General features: G+C 40.1%; 1 protein-coding gene across 2 annotated transcripts in view; it reads left to right on the forward strand.

Annotated features, from left to right (window-relative positions):
- The first annotated feature begins 4,199 nt into the window (after positions 1 to 4,199).
- asah1b (N-acylsphingosine amidohydrolase (acid ceramidase) 1b) overlaps positions 4,200 to 14,096 on the forward strand; it is a 39,471-nt gene continuing 29,574 nt past the window's right edge. For both annotated transcript variants that reach the window (XM_060830495.1, XM_060830504.1), the window contains exons 1-3: positions 4,200 to 4,468; positions 12,435 to 12,481; positions 13,332 to 13,422. In XM_060830495.1, coding sequence (XP_060686478.1) covers positions 4,256 to 4,468; positions 12,435 to 12,481; positions 13,332 to 13,422 — 351 coding nt within the window. In that variant the 5' untranslated portion in view covers positions 4,200 to 4,255. The remainder of the gene's footprint in view (positions 4,469 to 12,434; positions 12,482 to 13,331; positions 13,423 to 14,096) is intronic.

A 14,096-nucleotide genomic window follows, 5' to 3' on the forward strand; every position in this document is an offset into this window, starting at 1 on the left:
TTTTATTTATTTCATATAGAATAGCACACATAGTTGCATTCCTAATGTATTTGTTCACAGACAATAGAACACTTACTATAAAGTGAATTAAACCAGTCACCCAATAGACCCTATCCATTTAATTTGATGATACTGAAGTAAATTTGTAGCGTATTAAAGTTTGAGGTCAAATCTTTAGCATTGGAAATGGGTAGAAATGAAGTGACACTGAAGAGGAAATTTGAACAGCCCGATAAACTACAACAACGTTGCACAAAGATTGATCAACATTTTGAATGAACTGCATAGGGTGTTGACCAAGGCCAGTATCACCAATGGCCTGGAATATGGACAGACTTGAAATAGTCACTTTAATGTCTGGGGGTTCCAGTTAACTAGCAACTGAACTGGGTATCCCAAACAGCCCATTTCAATAAGTTTATGGTCCTTCAACAGCAGTTCATTTGGCATTTCAGCATATGTCCTGTAGAACACAAAGTCCTTGTTATGGAGCTGCTTGGGATGAAGCTGAGTGAAAATTTTGACATCTCTTTCCAGACCTCCCTTACCAACAGTCTGCAGAAGAAGAGGGGTGACTGTCTCTTCCTTGCTGCAACCACTGTGTTGGTGTGGTTACACTCTGGGTATGGAGGAGGAATCTGATAGGGATGCCCTCACATCTCCAGCCAAGCTTCATTTAGATGCTTTTTACTATCACTGCTTTTCTACTAATGCTAAATTAGCAATCAAAAGATACCCGAGCAGTTGTAACCCAGAAGGCTGGGAGATGTATTTTAAAGTGCAACGAAAGGGTGCAGGCAAACCTACTCTGTTCCACTCCAGTCTACGCTTACGCTCTATTCTGAACCCAGACCATGATGGTATTATATCCTTCTGAACACAGCTTTCTCTCCAGTCAGTCCTCGTTCAATCCATCCTTTCAAAACCTAATTTACAAGTCATGTGGTTATCCTGAATGAGTACATAACCTGCATAATATAGGCAGTACATCCTGATCTCACAAGAATTCCTCTCACAAGAATTCCTCCCACAGTCTGTTTGTATTTCCAGCCTGTTAGGGTAGCAGTCGGATACCGGGGGGGGGCCAGACCTTCCACTTCAATGTCTCCTGCCTCCCTCCTGTGGGATATGAAGCTGAGAAGATTGCACCCAGGACTCAGCATGTCTGAGCCCTCTAGCCTGAAATGTTCCTGGGATCACCCAACAAAAAACCCCAATAGCTACAGGCAGGCTCCCTCCACCCCTGCTACAAAACATGGCACTGTATTGAGCTACAGTGGGAGGGAAAGAAAGATGACCTGACAGGACACGTAGGTAGCAGAGGTGAGAATTCATTGTAAATACATTTGTAAATGTATGTTCACTTTTCTTGTGTTGTGAGTGAAAGTCTGTTTAGCAACAACTACAACTTTGGCGATATAGACCCAAGCCATTCTTAGCACTAAACCATGTTTTATACTCAAGTGTGTGGTGAGCAACTGCTGCACAATGTGCAGACTATAGGATTGTGGAAAATAATTGCTATTGTAGCAAGTAGGGTCAACTTTCCAGGCCCCAAACATTGCTTGTGCCTCACAGTAATTAGTGGGATTGATTCTCAATGTTACATGTGGCCCAGGGTGTTTATGCATACGGTAGGTTAATGTCTCAGGTACACACACAGCATATAGTGGGTCATAGATGTGTTTCACCTTCAGTCTAGGGATGTCTGTATAAAGTTTTGCCCTTTGAATGGCCTCACATTGTACAAAATTCAAATCACTCCCTCAAAGAAGGAATCCCTTAATCATCGCTCTTCAACCAGTCAGTCTTAGCTTCATCCACTTACTTCTGATCTACACATTCCTTTCTTGGTAGTCCTGTACATTAACCCCATTGGCTTTCAACTTCCCCAAGTCCCCACCCAACTTGTCTTACTCGGTCTTCACCTCCCAATTTTAGCCTTTCCTCACCAGGACATATGACTTGAGGGCAGTTTCCCAACTGTGTTCCCACAACTCCATGGACTGGTTGCACCGAAGCCAAAGGATTGATTATGGCCCACTCCCCAGACTGTTGAGATACAGATTCTCTGTTGCTGACTGCCCTCAGTTGTCGAGATGCCATACCTGAGCCCCTGGACTGTTATTAGAGGTCACCATTGACTTATTGTGCTGAGGCCCCTGACTGTTGTTTTACCCTCGACCAAGGATTACTTTCAGACACGGCCATTCAGTTGATGCACATGCTTTATGTGGATGGGAGAATAGGAAACTACATATTAATAAAGGCAATAGTGATAATCCATGTTAATAGATATCTGACCACTCATTAGACAGAATCTTACTAGCCATCCAATATTTGGCTGGAAAATGGGACTTCCTGGTCTCAATATCAAGAAGTTCTGCACCGGATATCTCCCAATTTTCACAACTTTCTCACCATGGCTCAGTTTCTCAGCGACTGGGAAGATTATACCCTACATTTCAAATTAATGACCTTTTCATCAGAAGTGGAAAAAGTTAGAGATGCAACAAGTACTGAGGAAGGGAAAAGAACAAGTGAAGGTAAGAATATGAAAAAGCCTGTGATGGGAGAGCAAGAAGGTAAGGCAGAAAGGAAATATAATAGTGCAAGGCAAAGGGGCATGGTAGTGGGATGAGTAAAGAAAGCAAACATGAATTTAGAGTTAGTGGAAAATGCAGCATTCAACAAATGCAGTCGAAAGAACTGGGAATTGACCTTATTGAGTGAAAAGGCTGTAATATGCCTAAGTACAGGATGAGATTACTTAAGCTTCGTTGGTCTATTAGAGGTCAAAAGTAAGAAGGAGGCAAAAAAAGTAAAATGACAGGCAATGTACAGTTTAGTCTATTTATTTGAAAAATGTTTTAATTACATTAGCAATTCATTTAAGATTCACTCATTCTATGCCTAGGTTGAGGTCCTTATGAAGCAAGATTGAATAAGTTGGCTTCTGCTGATTAGTGTTTTGAATGAGGCACAATCTCATTCAAACTTAATTAGATTCGGAGGAACTTGGTGGATAAATGCTTAGGAGGATGCTTGTTCATGTGGGAGAAACTTGAAATAGGGACACAGTTTAGGAGTAAGGAATCTTCCTTAAAAGAATGTAATGATAAGAATTTATTTTCTCTTGGGGTTGTTAGTCTATTGAATTCTCTTCCTCCTAGCGTATTGGCTGGGTCACTGAATTTATTTAGGGTTGAGTTAGAACATGTTTTGTCAGCCCAAGAAAGTCAAGTGCTATGACATTAGAGAAGAAAGTGGAGGCACGACACATCCAGATTAGGCATGATATAATTGAATGATGGAGAAGGTTCGAAGGCCCAATCGGCCTCCTCCTGATCCTGAGTCCTATGGTCCTTTACAAGCAGCAGCTTAGGTAATGAATAGCTCCACAAAGTGATCACCTAATTTATGTTTGGTCTCCCTATTGTAGAGGGTAAAAAATGAGGTCTGCAGATGCTGGAGATCACAGTTGAACATGTGTTGCTGGTTAAAGCACAGCAGGTCAGGCAGCATCCAAGGAACAGGAAATTTGATGTTTCGGGCATAAGCCCTTCATGCCCGAAAGTCGAATTTCCTATTCCTTGGATGCTGCCTGACCTGCTGTGCTTTAACCAACAACACATGTTCAACTCCCTATAGTAGAGTCTGCACTGAATATTGTATACTAAATTGGTATAAGAGACTTAAACCTAGACTTTCAGGCCTATAAGTGAGTACTGTACCACTCTACCCACAGGAGTCCAAGCAACAAAGGATTTACATTAGTTCCAGCCCCTTTATTCCTGACGAAGGGCTTTTGCCCGAAACGTCGATTTTACTGTTCCTCGATGCTGCCTGACCTGCTGTGCTCTTCCAGCACCACTAATCCAGAAATTAATAGGGAGTTCAGTTAATGAGCAAAAACAGGTAATAACACATATCAGCTCGAAATTATTAGACAGCAGAAATGTTTTTGATTCAGTGTGATCTGTTAATTCTTGTATCAATCCAGTTAATTATAACCAGTAATGCTTTAACACTGTCTTGCATTTATACCCCAGCCAATAACTTGTTTCTGTCTCTTTTGAGGAATGATGTCCTTCTGGACCAGCGAATTATGTTTTTTTAAATATACACTGAAATCTGAAAAAAAACATATCAGAGCTTAATCAATTTGGACGGGTCTTTTCCGCCAATGTATTGACCCTCAGATTTCTAAACGATAACAACTCATCCGCAGCCAAGTTTGCGATTGGATTAGATAATGGAGAGAGAGCGCTGTCGCTTTTTGTCCCAACCCCCATCCCTCTCTTCCTGTCTCCGCCCTCAGAGGCCGTCAGGAGCTGCTGGGGCCAGGATCAGAGGAACAGGAGCAGCAGCATTGGGGATGGGACTGAGGGGAAAGATGCAGTCGGGGAGTTGCTATCTCTTACTGGCTGCTCTCTCGCTTTCTGCACTGGCACAGTTCGTGCCGCCGGTGAGTGAATACATTCGCTGTTGATAAGTCACGGCCGCAGTGAGAGGCTACGCGGTTCCGGGTTTTCACAACAATCCAGGAACCTATCAGTTACTAACTATGGAAGGTTCCCGTGATAGATCAGACAGGATTCTGGTGTTTTAAACGTTATGAACTTTTATACAATGATGTACTTTTTTTTGTACCTTTGAGAATTTTTTTGTTAAATTATCTTCAATTGTACAATTCTCAATATTTCAGTATGAAATCTGTAGATATTTACAAACTGAGATCTTGTTACTTCTATGGTAGATTTTTTGATTTTGATGAGAAATGAAGGTGGTGTTTAACTATCTATTATCTTCACCCGTAACCTTATATCCCTTGTTTCTACAAAAATATTCTAAAGTTTCATAAAATGCAGAAGTTGACCACGCCTTTGTTGACTGACTTCTTACCCCACACTGGTCTCTCAGCTTCCATAATCTTAAACTTTTCCAAAATATACCTTCCCACGACTGAACTGTGTTGTCTACTAGTGTTGGGGTTTTTCGGAAATTGATTTTTCACGTGGTATTTGATCACGTGAATTGTTCTTGTGATATTTGATCAGGACGTTTGATCACACGACACTCTCCGTGTTGCAGAGACCTGACGTTGTTTGGTCAGTACACTATCACAAAGTTCTGACTAAATATTTGGTTTTGCTTACTAGGGAGTTAACTAACCGAAATTTTAAATCAATGACTAAACAAGAAAATAAACATTTTGAGGAAAAGTAGTATTTAGGTTAAAACTGCTATGACCTTTTTGTACTGAGCATGGTGAGAAACATCTAAACCCCCATTAATTCAGCACGAATATCATTGGTATGTGATTGCTAATTAACGTTTTCAGTAATCAAATTTGTCGATTTTACTTAACAATTAATAACACTAAAACCAAACTTAATTCTTATAATCCATGACTGAAGCCCAGCTTTAGGAATGTGATGCACAATCTTTGGGGAAGTACCAAGCCTGCTTGGTTTCTATAAGTAGATTCGTTTTGGTTGTGTACATAAGACTTTTAACTCTCAGCTCTGTGCTCTGCAATTTAATGCTCCAGTGTCCATCCCTGTAGAAACATTAGGATGGAAGTGTGGAATCGGACCTGCAACTGCCTCTCTGAATGGCATAGCATGTCCTCACTGTCAGCTGTAAAATCACCAACACTATCTTCCTGCTGGAAGGCTGGAAGTGCCTGTGGAAAAGCATAATGTTAAGAAACCTAAATCTTCAGGAGAAGATATTTCAAGAGCAAAAAAAAATCCCCAGCACACTAAACTCTGGTGAAAAACAGGTTCTTGTATTTACAGCTTAAGTAACTTCATATGTTGTTATAAAGGAAGTTTTGGGACCCCAGGCTTCTAACCAACATTCTGTTACAATTGTGGGATTATGAAAGGACCTCCCAATAAAGAGACTTGGTATTTATGAAAACTGCAAGCTATCTCATTGCAAGGCAAATATACTAATCTTAATGTGTAAATATTATGCATGGCTGTATATAATAGGTTTCATTTTCAGCATAGCCCTAAAGGCTATTCTTTAATTCTCAGTACAGCTTACTGAAAAATAATTCCTTATGGACATCTACCTAACTACTTCTTTGTTACTTTGCTGAGTGCATTTTATTTCAGTTCTGTCAATATGTATTTTTTGTCTTTTTGAAAATTGATGATTTCATGGCCACCATTACTAAAGACAGGTTTTATATATTCCAGATTTATTAATTGAATTTAAATTCCATCAATGTGACTTAGACCCATGTCTACGATGCATTCACATGGATTACCAGTTCAGTGACATCATGGCTACACCACCTTTGTCATTCTTCCCTTGTAGGATAATCTTGATCTAATGTCTTAAACTGGTTTACAAACAGTGGAATTTTTTTTTACTTGTTCTTAAAACCTTTTCATAGATTATCTGAAACATTCTCTTTTAACATTTTTTAAACTTAAAGTTTTCATTCTATAATATTTTGATTCAACTTCAAAAGGACATCAACAAGTTGGTAGATTTGGGTGACAGATGAAATTCAACATCGAAACGTGAGGTGATAGGAAGAGTTTGAATAGACAATATTAAATAAGGGGATCAATTCTAAGGTGGGTGCAGAATCCAAGGGATCTTGGTGCATATGCACATGGATCGTTGGCACAACAGCCGGAAAGAGCAATTAATAAAGTATATGGTATCTTGGGTTTTATTAATAGTTACATAGAGTACAAGAGCAAAGAATTTGTATGAGTCACTTGTTAGGTCACAGCTAGAGTCTTGTATACAGTTCCAGGTGTCACATTACAGGCAGGATATGAACACATTTCAAGAATAGTTTCACGCATGAGAAACTTAATCTATGAGGATAGATTGGATAAGTTGAGCCGTTCTGCTTGGAGAAAAGGTGGTTAAGAGGTGATCTAGTAAACCTTTCAAAATCATGGGGGAGCTGGATAGAGTAGGTAGGGAAAACTGTTCCTGCATATAAAATTGGTTTGAAGGTAGGAGACGGTGGGGGGGGGTGGTAGCGGGTTGCTTTTCAGACTGGAAACCTGTGACTAGCAGTGTGCCACAAGAATAGTGCTGGGTCCGCTGCTTTTTGTCACTTGTACAGATTATTTGAATGTGAATATAGGAGGTATGGTTAGTAAGTTTGCAGAGGATGCTGAAATATGAGGTTTAGTGGACAGTGAAGAAGATTATCTCCGAGTACACCGGGACCTTGATCAGAAGGGCCGAAGGCGTGAGGATTGTCAGATGAAGTTTAATTTAGGTAAATGTGAGGTGTTGTTTTGGTAAGGCAAACCAGAGCAGACTTGTACACTGAAAGGTAAGGTCCTGGGGAATAGCCATGTGTGTATTTTCCTAGCTTGGGGGGCAGGGGGTTCCAAAGCTAGAGAGCATAGGTTTAAGGTGAGAGGAAAAAGATTTTAAAAGGGTCCTAAGGAGTAATTTTTTCACGTAGTGTGGTATGTGTATGGAACGAGTTGCCAGAGGAGGTGGTGGAAGTGGGTGTAATTGCAACATTTAAGAGGCATCTGGGTGTGTATGTAAATAATAAGGATCTTGTTTGTTTATTTTGTGGGGTTGTGGGTGTTGCTGACTGGTCAGCATTTGTTGCCACTCCCTAGTTGCCCCAGAGAAAGTGTTGGAGGGCTGCCACCTTGAACTGCTGCAGTCCATTGTGTTGACCCATAATGCCATTAGGGAGGGAATTCCAGGATTTTGATCCTGTGATATATTTCCAAGTCAGGATGGCGAGTGGCTTGGAAAGGAATTTGAAGGGCATGGTGTATACATGTAGCTGCTGCCCTTGTCCTTCTAGATGGAAGGTTTAGAAGGTGTTGCCTTTGGTGATTGCCTTGTAGATAGTAGCATCGGTGTATACTAACTGTTGGTGGTGGAGGAGGGAGTGGATGGAGTGCCAATCAAGCAGGCTGCTTTGTCTCAGATGGTGTCAAGCTTCTTGTGTTTTTGGGGCTGCACTAATGCAGGCAAGTGAGGAGTATTCCATCACACTCCTGACTTGTGCCTTGGAGATAGTGGACAGGCTTTGGGGAGTCAGGAAGTGAGTTGCTTGTTGCAGTATTCCTAGCTTCTGACCTGCTCTGGTAGCCACTACATTTATGTGGTGAGTCTAGTTGAGTTTTTAATCAATAATAACTTCCAGAATGTTGATAGTAGGGTGGGGTGGGTATGGGATTCAGTGATAGTAACACCATTGAATGTCAAGAGGACCTGGTTAGATTGTCTCTTATTGGTGATTGTCATAGACTGGCATTTGGGTGGTGAGAATATTACTTGTTACTTCCACTTGTCAACCCAAGCCTGGATATTGTTCAGATGTTGTTGCATTTGGACACTGAATGCTTTGGTATCTGGGGAGTCGTGAATGGTGCTGAACATTGTGCAATCATCAGCAAACATCCCCAATTCTGGCCTTATGATGGCGGGAAGGTCATTGATAAAGCAGCTGAAGATGGTTGGGCCTAGGACTTTTGAAGAATTCCTGCACAGATGTTCTGGAGCTGAGATGACTGACCTCTAACAACCACGACTATCTTCCTGTTTATCAGGTATGACTCCAACCACTGATGAGTTTGCTCCCGATACCCATTGATTCCAGTTTTGCTTGGGCTCCTTGATGCCACACTCCATCAAAGGCAGCCTTGATGGCAAGGGCTCAGCTCTGGAATTCAGCTATTTTGTCCATACTTAAGCCAAGGTTGTAATGAGGTCAGGAGCTGAGTGGCCCTGGTGGAATCCAAACTGGGTGACACTGAGCACGTGCTGCTTGATAGCACTGTTGATGACACCTTCCGTCACTTCACTGATGATTGAGCGTAGACTGATGGGGCGGTTATTGGCTGGGTTGGATTTGGCCTGGTTTTTATGTACAAGACCTAAACCTAGGCAATTTTCCACATTGATGGATGCCAATGTTGTAACTATACTGAAACAGTTTGGCTAGAGGAGCAGCAACTTCTGCAACACCAGTCTTCAGTATGATTGCTGGAATGTTGTCAGGGCCTGCAACCTTTGCAGTATCTAGTGCCTCCATCCTTTCTTGATATAGTGGAGTGAATCAAATTGGCTGAAGACTGGGATCTGGAATGCTGGAGGCCAGTGGAGGAGGCCATGATGGATCATCCACTTAGTACTTCTGGCTGAAGGTTGCTGTGAAAACTTCAGCCTTCTCTTTTGCACTGATGTGCTGGGCTCCCCATCATTGAGGATGGGAATATTTGCAGAGCTTTCTCCTCCATTGACTTGTTTAATCATCCACCACAATTCACGACTAGATGTGGCAGGACTGCAGAGCTTAGATCTGATCAGTTGGTTGTGGGATCACTTAGCTCAGTGTATCACTTGCTGCTAATGTTGTTTGGTATGCATGTCGTCCTGTTTGGCTTCATAAGGTTGACCTCTCATCTTCAGGTATGCCTGGTACTACTCCTGGCATGCCCTCATGCACTCTCCATTAAACCAGGGTTGATCCCCTGGCTTGGTTGTAATGGCTGAGTGGAGGATATGCTGGCCTGTGAGACTACAAACTGTGCTGGAGTACAACCCTGCTGTTGATGGCTACAGTACCTCATGGATGACCAGTCTTGAGTTGCTAGAACAACAGGCCAAATGACAAATGGGACTAGGTCAGATTGGGATGTCTGGTCGGCATGGATGGGTTGGATCAAGCATAGGAGGACACTTTTTTCTGTAAATCACTATGAAATGTGAGAAAAGCATTTTCTCACAATGAGTAGTTAGGGTGTGGAATGCACTGTTTGCAATCATGGTGGAAGCAGGGTCTATTAAGACATTCAAGAGGACACTGGGTGATTTATTTAAATAAACATGCATGTCTATGTGGAAAAGGTCGTTCAATGACACTACGTTTATAATGGTCATTTGATGAGCTCATGCAGACTAATTGACTGTCCCCCGACACCAAAGTAATTCTGTGGTATCATGCTCGCCAATCTGTGCTGTGAATTTCAGTGGCTGAATCGATGAAGCTAAGGATTAAAGAATTGGAATGAGGAGGGTTCAAGTCCAGATTTAGCTAATAATGGCAGACATTGATGTAAAAGATTCAAGGCAAAACCTCAAACTGCTGTTTGATTTTTAAGTATTTTGCAGCAATTTTCATGTTGAGCTTGTAGCATAGGGTTTTATTTTGGAGTAGGATGTGTCCATTTGACTAACTACTTTTAAATACGTCCAGATTACATCAGAATTGGGAACAGCTGGTTTTTGCATAGATATGGTCATTGGGCTAAGATATTATTGTTGTGAAATGACATTGGTTCTGTCTCCATTGCACCTCGCTCTTGTGTTATGCCGAAATATTTTGCAAACTCAGGCCTAAAACTGCATGAAATGCTGGTTTCCTAAAGTCAGTTTTGAATCTTTTTGTTTGTTTTCTGAGCAACTCTGTTTGGCCCCTAGAGCTTATTGCAACACAGAACTGTGTAATTATCAAAAGACTACTCTTCCTGTGGAAGTCACTCCGACACCAGGTTCTGGTCTTTATTTCTCAAAGTGAAGCGGGGCTCAATTTTTTTTTTGCTTTATCATTCAGTCGCTTGTTTCCTAATTTTCTCCCCAGTGTATTGGCTACATCAAAATCATATCAGGCATGCCTTTGGAGTGATCTGAGAATGAATAAATTTGTATAAGCTCCTGTATCATATCCACTGTGAAAGTACCCAAAAGCTCAGACTTGCATTTAAACAAGACAAAGGATTAGTTTATTATGACTATATTGCTCGGCTACTTAAGTCAAAATGAGTTATTTGCTAAAATTCCATTCATAAAAATTAAAATCAGAATGAAAGATTCTTAAAAGACTGATTTTATTTCTGTCTTAAGATTTCTGGAAGCCTGTTACTTGTGTAAAGATTCTACCTCTAGAGTTAAGGACTGATAAGGTTGCATAGAAAATGTTAGAGTCCATTATAAAAGACTTAATAGAAGACCACTTGAAAAACAGGATCAGAAAGAATCATCAAAAGGGAAATCATGCTTAACAAATCCACTAGAATTTTGCAAGGATGCAACTATTACAGTTTATAAGGGGGAGTTGTTGTATGTGGCTTACTTGGACTTTCAGAAAGCTTTTGATCTGGTCCCACATAATTAGATTGTTAATATTAAAGCACATGGGATTGGGGCTAGTGTACTGACATGGATAAAGAACTTGTTAGCAGACAAAAGAAAAAAAGACAGTGGGAATATATGGATCTTTGTCCGAGTGGCAGGCAGTGACTACTGGGAAACTGCAGGGATTAATGCTTGGTTGCCAGCTATTCACATGTATTAGTGATTTAGGTGAGAGAACAAAGTTTAACATCTGCAAGTTTGCATGTGACACAAAAGTTGGGTCGGAGGGTGAACTGTGAAGGGGATGCAGAAATGCTTCAGTGTGATTTGGGCAAGTTGGCAAACGCATGACACATGAAATTTAATGTTGATAAATGTGAGGTTATCCACTTTGATAACAAACACAAGCAGATTATTATTTGCATGGCAATAGATTGCACCTCCCCCTTTCCTAATGATCAAAACTTAAAATTGCTGCTTTGCCAAAACTGGTAAATCCTGTATCAATGTTAAGTATTTGCTTACACCAGGCAGGTGGCAGAGACCCATCTGTTGCCTTGCAATCAGTGTACTTAACTGTTTCGACAATTAGCTTAAATGACTGTTGTTGTCAGGTTGTGCTCAGCTAGAAAGAGCTATTTATACCCCCAGGTGAACTAAGGACTTTATCAAGGACTTTCAGGGTTATCAATAAAAATAATAATTTCCAAAATGAATCTCCGATTTCTTCTGAGACAAGTACACTCAAATCCCAATGGCAACTGAAATTCACAAGTGATCATATGACTTTGGGAGGTATTGATTAGATTAGATTAGATTAGACTTACAGTATGGAAACAGGCCCTTCGGCCCAACAAGTCCACACCGACCTGCTGAAGCGCAACCCACCCATACCCCTACATTTATCCCTACCTAACACTACGGGCAATTTAGCATGGCCAATTCACCTGACCCGCACATCTTTGGACTGTGGGAGGAAACCGGAGCACCCGGAGGAAACCCACGCAGACACGGGGAGAATGTGCAAACTCCACACAGTCAGTCGCCTGAGTCGGGAATTGAACCCGGGTCTCGGGCGCTGTGAGGCAGCAGTGCTAACCACTGTATTTATTTAAAAACAGATTAACTTCCTTTACAAAATGTACAATATTACAATTACATAGTTGTGTTCGCTTTTAAAAGCAAGGTATTATTCTGGCCTTCTGTTTTTCTACGTTTTTTTTCTATGTGTCTTGAATCAGTGAATTTTTAAAATCCATAACAGTTTTATGGAAGGTACTTTTTTGATATATTATGAAAAGAAGGTTGAGCATTTTTAAAACCTTTATTTCTTTATGCAGTACACTGAAGATTGTAGAAGAGGCACATATCCACCGTCTGGGCCCACGTAAGTCTGAAACAGTTCAGAATTTTTGTATCAACTTTTCACTAAGCAAATTTCTCATTCATTTGAGGTGCACTTCTTTCACTTGCAATGAATCCACAGGTGTAAGTTACTGATGTGACTAATATTCAATCTTTACTGCTTTTCTCTGACGTAAGGCCAATAGATATGGCAGCAAAAGATTACATTCTCTTCTGTTCAGTTGCCTTAGAGCAGCTAGAGTTTGAGATTACTATTTGTTTTGTGTATGTTCTGAGCCTTAAAGTTATTTGTGAAATATATACCCACAATTTTTCAATGGGCAACAGCTGTCCTTGCAAACAATATTTGTAAATTATTTTCCCCTCTCCAGAGGTTTTGTGTCACTGAATTGTATCTTATATTTGAAACAAAGCTGTTTGTGAAAGCTGGAAAAATCACCCATTTTGAATGAAGTTTCTTCACTGATTCAATCAAACATTTTTAAAAGGATACCATGATCGGAAAATGGTGTTTGTTTGGCCATCAAAAATATTGATTTTGAGTACTTGACACATTCACTATTCAAAATCTACGCCTTTTTAAAACCCTTTGCTGCTTATTTACTATTTTGGTGAATACTAATTAAAGAATTACAATCTACTTTGAATAAACATCTTTTGTTCCTTTTCTCAGTACATATTCCTTTTTTTTCTCAAGTAAAGGACTGACTGAAACAGTAATGTTTAAAAATATATTTTGTTCATTTGTATGTTTGCTAAAACCTACGTGGTTGTAATATCAATACAATATTATTGTATCAGCAACATGGAATTAACCTTTTTCTGTTTAATGAGACATTGTAATTAAAAAAAGGCACTGTGTATGTTTACAGGTTTAAAGGCATTGTTCCTTGGTACAAGATAAATCTTGACTTGGCTCCACGCGTAAGGTGGAACCAGTTGATTGCTGATAAGAAAGTGGAGGTATGCAGCTTTCATTTTGTACTGTTACTACTATTGCAAAATATAACACAATTGACTTATGCTGATAGTTTTGAGTTTGTGCATCAAGTGCAGCTGTGCTACACAAATCAGGAACACCCAGGTTTGAAAGTTGCCAGTAGAAAGCTGACCTTTCTTCCAATATTAGTGATACGTGTATTGAAACAGATCTCCATTACTACCAAGCACCTTCTCCTTTTTCATCCAAATTCAAAAATGTGCTCAGCTGTTTCATCAGGACAAAGTGACTCCTCATAATCAAGTATGCGAAATATTCATAATCGAAGCTTATGTAGGAATAAAGCCCTCAAACAACTGAAGAAACTGTTTCCTGGAGGCAGGGGAAAAGAGGGAATGATTGATCAGAAAAGAATGGATGAGAAAGAGGAACAATATTTTACTAAAATATGTTTAGAGTGGATTGAACAACTTTAAGTAACAGCTGACTACATGGATTAGTTAAAGTAATAATATTAGCAACAGTGGTACTAAGATTTTTTTTATTACTTTTACAATGAAACTGTTTAATTTAGTTAATTTTAATTGTCATGAAATCAAAAGGTGGACTAATGATGGATTCTGTTGCAACTATTCCATAATTTAAGCACAAGTCAAGGCTGAGATACTAAATTATGCATGAGATGTTAAACGGAGAC

The sequence above is a fragment of the Hemiscyllium ocellatum genome, chromosome 1, assembly GCF_020745735.1.
Source record: "Hemiscyllium ocellatum isolate sHemOce1 chromosome 1, sHemOce1.pat.X.cur, whole genome shotgun sequence".
Taxonomy (NCBI): Eukaryota; Metazoa; Chordata; class Chondrichthyes; order Orectolobiformes; family Hemiscylliidae; genus Hemiscyllium; species Hemiscyllium ocellatum.